This window comes from Lycorma delicatula, chromosome 2 (assembly GCF_047948215.1).
Source record: "Lycorma delicatula isolate Av1 chromosome 2, ASM4794821v1, whole genome shotgun sequence".
NCBI classification, from domain to species: Eukaryota; Metazoa; Arthropoda; class Insecta; order Hemiptera; family Fulgoridae; genus Lycorma; species Lycorma delicatula.
The window spans coordinates 182,766,932-182,779,892 of record NC_134456.1 but is presented as its reverse complement, the minus strand read 5'-3'; the positions used below and the strand labels follow the sequence as shown (position 1 = coordinate 182,779,892).

At 28.0% G+C, this 12,961-nt stretch overlaps 2 protein-coding genes across 2 annotated transcripts in view; one reads left to right on the top strand and one right to left on the bottom strand.

Moving 5' to 3' along the window:
- The window catches only part of dysc (whirlin protein dyschronic), an 857,123-nt gene that overhangs the window by 49,492 nt on the left and 794,670 nt on the right, over nt 1-12,961 (bottom strand). The window lies entirely within an intron of this gene.
- LOC142319486 (uncharacterized) overlaps nt 3,341-12,961 on the top strand; it is an 88,672-nt gene continuing 79,051 nt past the window's right edge. Inside the window, exon 1 of the mRNA XM_075356814.1 lies at nt 3,341-3,547. Within this exon, the coding sequence (XP_075212929.1) occupies nt 3,502-3,547 (46 nt within the window). The 5' untranslated portion in view covers nt 3,341-3,501. The remainder of the gene's footprint in view (nt 3,548-12,961) is intronic.

The window sequence follows — 12,961 nt, the reverse complement described above, 5'->3', positions numbered from 1 at the left end:
GCCCCAAAGGAAAAAATCTCAAGTAGACAACTTTGGGGAACGTGGAAGCCACCGTCCTCTGCTGATAGCTCATTCATTTGTGAAAGCTGCATGACGCAATTCAGTGAAACGTTTGATATGACACGTTGCTCAGACTTGTTGGAAAAAGCTGTATTTTTTTTCATTATTAGTTATTTGCGCATAGAATTCTTCGAAAATTGTGAGGTAAACTTGTGTATTGACAGTCCGGTCAAAAAATATTTATCCCACTATACGATTACGGGAAACGACACACCAAACACCAATGTTCACATCGTGAAGTGGACGCTGGGATATCTCGTGAAGATTCCTCACCATTCTATTCCTGGTGTTCTGCGAATTAACATGGCCGGATAAATGAAACCATGTCTCGTCTGACGTAAAATACGACATCGGGTCTATCTATCTACCAACAATGTTTTCGAGAAGCCAATTGCAGTAATCAAGACGTTTCTGTTTGTCTGTCTCCTTTAGTTGTTGCACAGTTGTAACGCGGCATGATTTCAATTTTAATTCATGAAGATTTTACTAAAAGATGCGTATTTAATACCAGATTGTCGGGATAACTTGTGTAGTGATTTTTTTTGACCGGCAGTAGTTCTCCTTTCAATATCGACAATGGCCTGTGGAGTCCTAACGGAAGGTTGCCTATTTAGTTTAGCATTTGAAACCGAACCTGTTGTACGCCAATTTTTAACTAAATCGTGTATGCTACTCTTCGCTGGGATACAGGCATTTGGAAATTTTTCTACGAATTCTTGACGTGATTCTTCAAACGATCCAGAATGAATGTAGGCCTCAACTAAAGTTATCTTCTCCTGGGTTGAAGGCATTTTACACAAACACAACTGCACTCACAATACTTCACTGCAACAAAACGTATACTGCACTGACACGTGACCATCTGACAAACGGCAGCAACAATCAGTAGTAACATATGAATCCACTAGTCACGCTAGTTGTGTGAGAGAGTCTTTCATAAATAGTGTTGAGTAGCGGTTTCATTATGGGTTCGGTTTTATGTTGCTCACTCTGTATAATGAATCAATAAAGACAATAATAAAATAAAATTTGTGTATTCATTACACTTTTAATTCATTATATGGAAATCAACTAAGAAAATATTATAAGTTTATATATACCTTATGTCGAAGGTAAAGTAAAGGGAACAAAAAAACGACTTAAGTGTATTATGTAAAGAATAAGTGACAAAAATAAAGTCTGAAATAAAATTCAGATAAATGAAAATATGGCGTAATACATATTGTCAAAAATAAATCAGTAAATAAACCTATAAAAATCGGCTAATAAAATACCACATACGCGCGCGCGCACACACACACGCACACGCATAATAATAGGTTAGTAATATTATTCCATTATTATTAATAGGTATTTCGATTTTCTAAAGTTAACTCGAAATAAAAAATAAAAAAAATACTAACAACTAATCCTTAATTTAGGATCAACTCTAAAAAGTTGAATTTAAGTAAATTGAATGGTAACAATTTTTAATGGTTTTTGAAGCATTAACTTTTATAAGTTAAAGCTATTTCAAATAAATAGGTTACTTTTATTTAAAATGTTGGTAGGGCTACAAAATACGCTTCCGTAACAAAAACTGTTACCAAAAAATGCAAAATAAGAAAATTCTAAACTTGATAAAAGAAAGAAAAAGACACAGAAACGACTTTCAGTAACTAGTAACTCTCTCTTTCTCTTTTTCCTGTTTTACCTCCGGTAACTACCGTTCAGATAATACTTCAGAGGATGAATGAGGATGATTATGTATGAGTGTAAATGAAGTGTAGTCTTGTACATTCTCAATTCGACCATTCCTGAGATGTGTGGTTAATTGAAAACCCAACCACCAAAGAACACCGGTATCCACGATCTAGTATTCAAGTCCGTGTAAAAATAACTGGCTTTACTAGGACTTGAACGCTGGAACTCTCGACTTCCAAATCAGCTGATTTGGGAAGACGCGTTCACCACTAGACCAACCCGGTGATTCAGTAACTAGTACTGAGTATGCATGAGCTAACGCTATCAGAAATGTGGAAATATGTATTATTGTTTACCCCAGATTTTCCATCTTGAAATCTCATCTAAAAATAATTTAAGCATTAGAATGATTTTAGAGCTAAGGCAGACAACAGCCTAATCCAGTGTTTTACTAAGCACCGCAAATAAAGAAATCATCATATTATTTTTTTTTTACAAAATTTTCCATAGATTAAATCAGGAAGAAATTGAATTTGATTGTAAGTAAAATTTAAATATGTATAAAAAAATTATGAGAAGGGATCGATTTGATTGAAGTTTATAAAAAGTGAGATTTGTAGCTTTTGGATAAAAATTTCTTTTGTTGAAATATATTGATGGAAATAAAAACAGAATGATCATCCAAGGCAGGCGAAAGAAAATTATGGATTGTTAGGAGAATTCTTATTAAATATTATACAAAAAAGGATTTTATTCTATCAGTATTTAACTTATTTAGTTCAATACTAGCAAATACTTTCCGGTAATCTTATTGTTATAATTATTATTGTTAGGAGAATAGTATATTAATGGTGCCATTTTAATTATCTACTGTAATCATTTTGTTATAGTTAAAAATTTACTGTTTAAAAAAAAAATGTTTGGATTTTATGCTTAAGATTTATACAATCAGAATATTAGTTGTAATCAGTAAAAGGGAATAATATTAGTAGCAAAAGCTAATTTCTACTAGTTGTGTCTGAATTGTTTAAATTTTTTTGAAACTTTAAACAATTCATGGAATTTAGCTATGCAGTTAGTTGTTATTTATCTCTCTAAACATTGTTCGTATCGTACGTTTGAGAATGTTTAGTTTGAATGTAAATTAAACATTCCTTCAGAATATAGTGACTGCTACACCACCAATCTTGAATTTCATGCATTACAGTCAACATGGTATTGTTTCGTTATTCATGTTTATAGAAAGTGATTTAAATTTCGTACTAATATATATATATATACACACAATGTATCGTAAGATACATGCTTTCTATTCATAATAATATCTTTATGGTAATTAAACGGTGAAATTAACATTATTTCGCGAATTGTACGAAACAAAACAACGTGCCAAATAACAAAAGAAGGTATTAAAGTAAATAGCAGTCGACTGAATGAAAGCAAAATGTGTCTTTTCTGAAGTTGGCCATTGATGAGTGAAGGTGTCCGTTAGAGCAAGAGTTGGCAACGTAGTAAATCCCCCTTTCCATCGTCGAATACTACCTTTACATCTATCACACCGACATCGCTGAAAAGGTTAGTAGTGGGGCAAAGGCCTCCTCTTCAGGTATACTGGTTGAGAATAACAACACAACACGCATTATTCAACTCGGCGCGGGCAGAGTAACAACAATTCTTATCGCAAGTACAGTATTGTAAGTGAATAGTGTTGTGTTACGTTGTTTAGTTTTTTTACAGTAATTATTAACAAAAATATAAATGGCAGACTTCGGTACAACAACTGCTGCGGGACCATCCCATTCAGGTATGACAAAGGAAATCAACAAATTATTTATTTTATTTTACCATATTGCATACGTGCATCATAATAAGTAACATTGAAAATATAAAAAGAACATATGTTAAAAAAAAATCTTTTATTTTAAGCGTATCAAGATAAGATTACAAAATAAAATTGGTGAGAAATAATCGTACTCAAATTACGATAATAAGCTCTAAGAAAATAAACAAGTATTTATTTTTTCGTAATACAGTAAAATTAATGGTGTTCATTTGTAATAAATATTATTTTTTACTAAAAAAAACGTTTTATTGTTTGTTTATTTTATTTTCGTTAATTTTAATCTTTTTTAAGGTACATGTTTTATAGCTTTATGTAATTTAATTTTATTGTAAATTTTAAATATTGCAATGAACAGTAGTTAACATATATTTATTAATGTTGCAGCAGTATTTCACATTAAGTCAATTTAGGTTATAATTTTACAATCTTAGTCATTTTATTATAAGAATGTAACTGTTCTTTTTTAAGTAATAAAAAAACTAGAATAGTTGTAATTTACATTCCAATTACATTACTGTATTTTATCGATATATTTTCTCTTTGATAAATATTGCTTGGTTATTAATTTTCACTTTTTTTATTAGGTTAACCAGTCATTACAAATACGTAACTACACACAGCTAAGTTAAAACAGAGTATTCCCAAAATATTATGGCGTTGTAAATATATATATGCAAGTTATTTAAAAATATTTCTGCAGATAAAGTACGCAATAAAATTAGACGAAAATTTAGCTGTTTAATTATTCGAATATAAAATTATGGTCCATAAAATATAAATTTAATTTCCAATAAATTTAAATACTTAAAAAGCTCCAGAGAAAGTAATGAAATTCATAAAGAAAATAAAGAATTTGTAACTTTAATTTTTGTGCCCTTTAAATATATATATATATATATATATATATATATATATACAGATATTCGTCTCTAAAAGTAACTTCATTCCTCTGTTCGCCACAGTGATTGACTGTATATTAAACATCATTACTTTTAGAGAAAGAAATTCTGTCTAGCTCTCTTTTTACCGTAGTGTTATACGTGAATGATAGCTGTAGAAAAACACTAGAACAGGTTAGCATAAAGCAATATATAAACTACCTCTTTTATCGCGTACAATGCATTACACACATTACACTAATTCAGTCAGAAAATTATTCGCTAATACTGATTATAAATAGAAGATTTAGATTGCCAAAACAACATTTTCTTATTTCACTAAACGAATAAATCAAGTTTTATTAGTAACTCTGTAGCTCAGTTTTTACTGTTCATTAGAATGTCACGAAAACGGTGAAACGATTTTAATGAATCTTCGAGATTAATTTATCATTATCCTAATCAAGTTAGAACTATGTGTAGTCAAATATATTTACAATCCTGAATTTCCTTTAAACAACAGTTTTGTACCAATATATTCCTGTGGTTTGTACTTTACTGAAAATATTTCAAACATAAAAATTAAACCTCGTCAAAACTTCGACAACTTTTAAAAGAAATTGTTTTTGAAATTTTCAAAATTAAGGTTGAATTTTAATTTAAAAAAATTTTAAATATTAAGTTTAATTAGAAATTTTTTTTTTTAAATTTTGAATGAAGTTTCACAACATTCTTATTTCAAGGATAAAAATTAAAGCAAATAAGATAAAAAAAAGAAACTGTCTGGAATTTTGTCCGGGATTTCCTTTTTTTGTAATAAATATGGTTTAATAAACAGAAGGTCGCGGGTTGTTTATTTAACCACTAATACTGTCCTATAGCAGTATTAGAATAAGAATGATATTGACAGTTGGAAATAGTAAGTTGGAAGTAGTAGTTAATCGTTTAACTAAATCGTGGCTTGCTGAAAACCAATCACAACTTTCAAATCTGTAATAGTGACCACTCGAATGTACGTTGTTGTCAAGATTATTATGTTATTATAAGAATTCAAATGTGAAACGAGTCATCGAAAAATTAATTGGCTAAATGATATCACTTAATACATTTCTTTTATATTGCAGGATTTTCTATTACATGTTCGTGATTATTTAAAAATGTCTTTCTTGTTCTTATTTAGTGATAAAATTTCTTAGAAGAATTTTATCTAGTAATATTATATTAGTAGATTAGCATAATTATATTAATCATGTTTCGAAAGTAAACTGATATTGTCTTAAAATATATACTGTAAACTGTATTGGTTGGCAACAGTGCTTCAGCTTCATTACAACTATCAATGATTTTAATTTTTAATTATTTCTATAAATGAAAGATTTTTTTGCATTAATGTTACTATAAAAAAAATAAAAAAACAAAACATAATATCCTTGTGATGAAGTAATACTTCGATCAACTGATCAGAAGGCAACTTTCAGATCAAGCTTCATAAAATATCTGCAAGACTAGTTTCCCGTGCTTTAAACTAGCTGTAGTCCATCATACTCCGTTTAAGAGGCATGAACGACTCTTTGCAATTTAGATTTGTAGGAGAGGATTTAAAATGGGTGTATATAAATAATTTTTAAAATCAATTTTATGAGGCTGTTTGGTAAGTTAATTTGGTGATATTCATAAGTTGAATTAGGCATTAAAAGAAAAGGATATTAGTTTTTATAAGTAATTCATACCACACCTTTAACTACTATTGTGATAATGATGCTGGTAGTTTTAGTTCATCATTATAGAAGATTCATAAACGATCAGACAATTGACATCCGGAATTTTTCGGGTTATTTCGATGCTTACTCAGTTACTATTGAAAAGTCTTCTAAGTTTTCAATAATAAAAAAGAACGTTTCATTAATTTTGTCTATTTTCCGATCATAAGTTCTTGAAATGAATTAATCATAAAAAAATATTAATTTTTTTAAATTAATTTTTTTTAATAAATCTTAAATTATTGTTAATAATAATCCATTATCTGAAGACCCTAAGACATTCAAGAAATTTTTATAGTATTGAATAAAAAAATCACGGTAGGAGAAACAAAGAAAAAGAAGTGTAGTCTTTACAAAGCAATAAATCTTAACTTTAAAATCGATTTGTATCTTTAAAAAATGGTAAACATTCTGAAATAAAAGGCTTTTTGAAATTACGATGTTAAATCTTATTTCAGTCATTTGACCTCATTACTTCTTCCTTTATTTATTTTAACGAATCTACATAAAAGTTTGATAATAACAACTATAAAAATAAATCGTGTTTATATATGTTACTTTTATGTCCAGCAGTGATTTCAGTATTTATTCTATTCAGTAGTTTCTAATAAAATCGTTATTTAATATTCAGTTAATTGTTTTTTGTTTAATTTCACTTAAAAGAATAGATTTTAATAATTTTATTTTTAAAAAAAAGTTACGATAATTTATTGCTTTCACTATTTGTGATTATAGTTAAATATTAAATTCAAATTCTGATTTAAATTTTCTGACTTAAACTGTATAAAAAGGGAAGTGTTGGTGACGGTAAAAAAATTATCCTCTAAGTTCTTGTATTAATCTAAGTTTTGAAGTCTTTAGATTTCAAAGATTTTGGCAGCAAAATTGTAATATACATTTTTGTAAATTTTAATATATAACACACACACACACGCGCGCCACACACACACACACACAGAGAGAGAGAGAGAGAGAGCTGTGTTTTGTGCGCGCGCATGTCTGTGTAATATATATATATATAAAATTTAAAATATCGATGTTTGATGAGGATTGGGAAGGAGAGTTAATTTTGTTAAATTCTAGAAAAACTTCAATGGGAAAATATTAAGAGTAAATAGTAAAAGGTATAGGGGATTGAATATACATCTTTTTATTTGTCTTGATGTCGATTTTTTATTTTTCTCTTTGGACGCAAAGTAATACAGTTTTTAGTACAAATCTATATGTATATGTGTGTGTGAGGGTCTCAACAACTGAAATTTACATCTCAGGAAGTTATTTTAATCTACCGGGATGAAATTCCATGTAGTATTTTGCATTAGCAGGATTGTTTCTATTAAATAAATATTTAAAGTCGTTGGGGAGATATTGAAAGGTAATTTAAAGGAATTTGGGCTTAATGAAAATTTTACTAGTACATGTCTTTGCCCTATGTAAGGAAAAAAATAGGACAGCTTTGTATAAAGTTGTGAAGTTTAAAATAGGGCTGTAAAAATTCATTATAAACTTAAAAATATTATTCTTTTATTTCTTTATCATACTTTTAAAAATTTATTCGCAAGGTGGAAATAATTGAGTTCAAACGGGGATATCAATTGTTACGTAAGAAGTGTAAAGCAGTATCTTGAATATTATGTAGTCTTATCTGAAGGGAAATTTGACAGGTAAATTATTCTTTCGTAATTAATAATTAAGTTCAATTATAATGTGTTTAAATATACTAAGTCATATGAAAATAATTATGTAATTAAAAATTCAATAATTCTAATAAAATAAGTTTGCTTCTGAAACAAGAAAAATTCTTTTCCTTCTATAAAAATACATACATACATATATATACACACACACACGTAAGTGTTTAATTTAAGTAGGCTGATATAAAATTTAAGTTTTTATTAATCTTAATTGATAGAGATATGGAGAATTTTTGGTAAAGAGGCAAGCAAAAAGTTATATTAATTGTTATTTTTTTAATGACACAATGAAATAGGCCTACGTACGTAAGTTTTGTTATCTGGCAACTTGTAATTAAGACTTACTAGTATTTGTAGATAATTACTTTTTTGTTTTTATAAATAGACATGCGTATTAACTCGTTCTGCAATCAAAATATATCTTATTTCCGGCAGGAAAAAGCATTGGTGCAAAAATTCTAATTTAAGGGTATACACGTACTGTAGGTTACTGGTTCCCGTGTTGAACACAGTTTGTAATCTGTAAGTTAATTAGAATCCTTTGTGAGATTTATGAATTAGATACCACGAAGAAAATACTGTATAATTAATATTGGTTAGTTAATTTTTTTAGCGATTGAATTTTGTAAATGATAAATTAATTTGTAAATTTTAATAAAAAGAAAAATTATCTTGAAATTATAATGTTTATAATTATCACTTTTCTAACCTTTGTCTTTATTTCGCAATAAAAAGGATATTACTCTTCTATGTCATAGCTAATTGAAAAATGTTTAACTGATGATTGTACACTAGAATGCAATTGTAATTTATATCTTAAGATTCTCTTATAGTAAGTCTAAAAATTAGTGTTTTCTGAATCTTTTCATCTTTAAAGTAGATTTTTTTTGTGTTCCATCAAGTTCGAATTCTATTTGAAAAAATATTTTTACCATATGGTTGGAAATTATTTATTTCAAAAGCATTTTAGGTACAAGAGGCATCAATAATAGTTACTTTTTTTAAATAATTATATTCACTATTCAACCAATTCCCTAATAAACCGAGTAAAGATTTCTTTTGCATGGTTGAAGATCACTTGATTGTTCATTTCACACGGTAACTTGTGTGTAAGAAATTTGGCTCAGTAAAAATAATTGGTAATCTATTAACTTGTATTGTTTACCTGTATTAGGAGCCATTTTAAAAAGTTATTGGGTATCTCTTGTTCGTTCACCCACAAACGTTATGGTATACATAATGTACATACTTTCACAAAAATAAAAAAATAAAAAATTAATAAATTTCATAAATTTTTTTATTTTTAACTCGTTCATAATTATTCATTTTTCACTTTTTTGAGGAAAACTATCAACTAGAAAATTAAATTTTGTATGATTTTTCCGATAATTTTTCAACGGAAAATATTCTTCTTAAAAAAGAAAATAAAGGTGTATATAAATATAAAATTTACTTTTCTCTTCATAAAAAATATTTCCCTCAAAGTATGTGTTTGAATTATTTCTTTTCAGTTGATCTAAACGTGTACATATAACGATTATAATAAGTTAATCTGTCTCCGGTGGATGTGATTGGTCCTTCGTTCACACTTTTTATTAATTTAATTGAGTTATCATGAAAGTATAGAAACGAAAAATTTTTTTATATAAATTTCCAATCTGTTCAAAATATAAAAATTTAGGTTTAGTCTGTATTTTCTTAGAACAACCTTTATTCTATGCCTTTACAAGTAGGTTTAGTCCATTATATCGATTTGTTCTGTGTTACATACATGTATAGTATATAGGTTTGTATGTTACTATATTGATTTGTATGTTATATAAATTTGCTAGTCTGTGTGATGACACAAGTAGAGATTCATAACAAAAAATTAAATTATTATTCTGCAGTCACTTTTGAATTAAATATCTTTTTTGAAGAGGACTTCACTTTTTTTAAGCTAAACTCCTGTTTTGTGATTTATTTCACAGGATGCACTTTCACAAAATGATACAAAGATATCACAAAATGATACAAAGATATTTCACAAAATGATACAAAAGAATATTTGAAAATATATGTGAAAAATTTCTGTATTAGGAATTTTTAACTAGTGGATAAGTGGGTATCCAACGTAAAAATTTCAGGTTTTTTTATTAAATTAAAAATGTTTGTTAATAAATAAATTATCTAATAAGGAATACTGATGAATGTTTTATACGTCAGAATAATGCAAACATACGGTCCACCCGTTTGTCCTTGAAACCCGGAACCAGTAGGCTCTAGTTAATGACACATTTACGTACATCTTTGCCTACATCAGAGAAGTAATTTTTACCTAAAAAAAAACTATATCAATGTAATTTTTAAAATCAACAGGTTTCATTACTTTCAATTACTGTACATTGTAAATTTACAGTATAATTATTCCTAGTCTGAAATAATTTATCTTAAAATATATTAAGCGTAATTTTTATGGATTAATAAGACATCAACATTATATAGATATATATTTAATTTTAAATATAAAAATATTTTACTAGAGTCTTTTGTCTTTATGTGGTACAATAAAACGTGTGGGATTGTATATCATAAAAATATAAATGTAATAAAAATTTTTGAACACGGTTTTATAATATTTTGAATCACATTATTTACCACTTCGTATCGACACTGTAATTTCTGATTTTATTCGGAAGTTATGACTTCGAATCCCGATCTGAAATTGTCTTTAAATATGAATAACTAGGTTTAAGTACCTGCAGTAACCTTAAAATAAATAGTGGTTGACATACTATAAATCTTGGATTTGATTACCTATTCAAATTTAGAATTATCTATAATTTCATGAATTTCTAATTATTATATATAAGTTATATTCCTTAGAATTCCTTTTAGCAAAATAAAACAAGATTTTGTGGTAGGAGAATGATTTTGAGTGTTTCTTCCCGATCTACCGTACTCTAAAATATCGATAATAGAAACAGTTCATTAATAGAAACTGAAATAAACTTAATATAAACGAAATAGAAGTTAGTTTGTAGAAACGTATAAACAATATAATAATATTACTCGTCAAAGTTTGGAAAACTCAGTTGACGAGCTGGTCTATCCCCAGATAGATTGCTATTTACGACATCCTGATGCGGTTAATCCCTTCACTGTATTATTAGCCGTGCTAACACTACTTCATATTACCCAAGTAAAACTACTGCGCATCTATGTGTTTACGCCATCCGATCTTTGAGAGTAAACTATTTTTACTTGCTTCCCTTTTTTTAAAAATAAATTCATTAATATAAGCACAGAGATTTATCTGAAAGTAATGGCATAATGGTTATTATAAACTCAATTATTACAGTGGAAAAGTTAGTCTCTTTGAACTGAATATCGCATGCACTTTCGTAGGTTTGGCATGATAACGAGCAATAAATTATTTCAGTGAATAAAACTGCGCAGGACCACTTTTTTTGCTTTTCCTGTTAAGACAGAGATGGGATCATTTTGTTTACGAGAATGATTAAGTAATTTTCAGAATTTGCTTCTGTTTCATAAAATGTTGCCGACGCATCTGAGAGTTTATAATGCAACACAGGAAAATCCCAGACATTGATAATTTCGAAGAATTTCTGATATTTCCCTTTTAGCTTATATAACGATCAATATTTATTCTAGCGTAATAAGGGAAATAATGATACAAATCTATAAGTATTTATCAGTGTTTCTAGTGAGTATTTACATAGCGTATTTTATAAATAAATAAAAATAAACTTTTGTATTTTTTTGGTTCATAATTAATTCGTTAAGCAATTTTCATTGTTACGTAATTTAGTTGACCTTGATATAATATAATGCGGGATATACAATTCATTTTGTTTATTCTAGTATATTAGTTTATTCTAGTATATAGAAAAACAATCACAGAAGGTTGTTTAAGGTTAAGCAACATAAATGGCAAGTCAAGTGTAACATTTATAAATAAGTGTTACACTTCAGTCGGCTTACGTCCTAAGGGACGTATATCAATCCTAAGTAATTAAAAAAAGAAACTTGTAAGAATTTTACCTGAAAAAACAAAGATAATAATTTATTGTTTATTGTAACCGTATAACGTAGTTTTATAAATATATTTTATTATTAATTTAAACAAAAAAAATGAAAGCAACTTTTCATGGTTACTTTAAAAAAATTTTATCCAGATTGTTAATAAACTGTTGCTTTTATTCTTTTACAATTTAATTTTATTTAAATTTTTTAACGGTTTACAAAGTGTAATACTAATATTACTAAGTGTAATATTAATGTGGTCATCGAATTGTTTATTTTTTATGTTTTTCTCTGTTCGTTTGATTAAAATCGAAAAAACACCTAAATGTAATTGGTGCAAAGAAAATAATTCTCCTTCCCCAAAAAAAAGCTGACAACAGAGTTGTAGGACTTTCCCTTCACGCGGTTTTTTCTGATGCACAGCTTACACACACAACTTAATTTAAAATATGTATAATTTTATTAAAATATAATATTTTTTGTTTATTTAATCAATGATTTTAACTAAAGTGCGCGCGCATACCGTATTTCATTCGCGCGGGTGTGACGGTACTAGCGGCCATTTTAAATATTTTTTATACTCTAATTATTATTCGTTTATGTAATTCTACCGCTCATCTTTGACATTTAAACGTAAAAGACTACTACAGCTGCTCTACGTCAGTTCCAACTAGCGCTCCTTCTTGTGAAAGGGGGCAATAATGACACTCTATACGCACCACTATTTACAGCATTTTTTGGGATAGGGGTGCGATTGTGTAAAATTTTTTTTTGGAAATCTTATAATTTTTTAATTGTTAACAAATGTGACTAAGATAAAATAAGACCTTAATTAGGCGAAATCTCGAGATAGTGACAGTGACCTTGCTCTACAGCCTCACCTCCTCGACCTTTTAAGTTGAAAATTTAATGGCCACAATGCCCCATATATAGAAGTATTCTTCCCAAGTTTGGTCAACCTCAATCGAATAGTTCTAGAGATATAAGGTGATTTAGGGTGCGACACCTAACACCGAA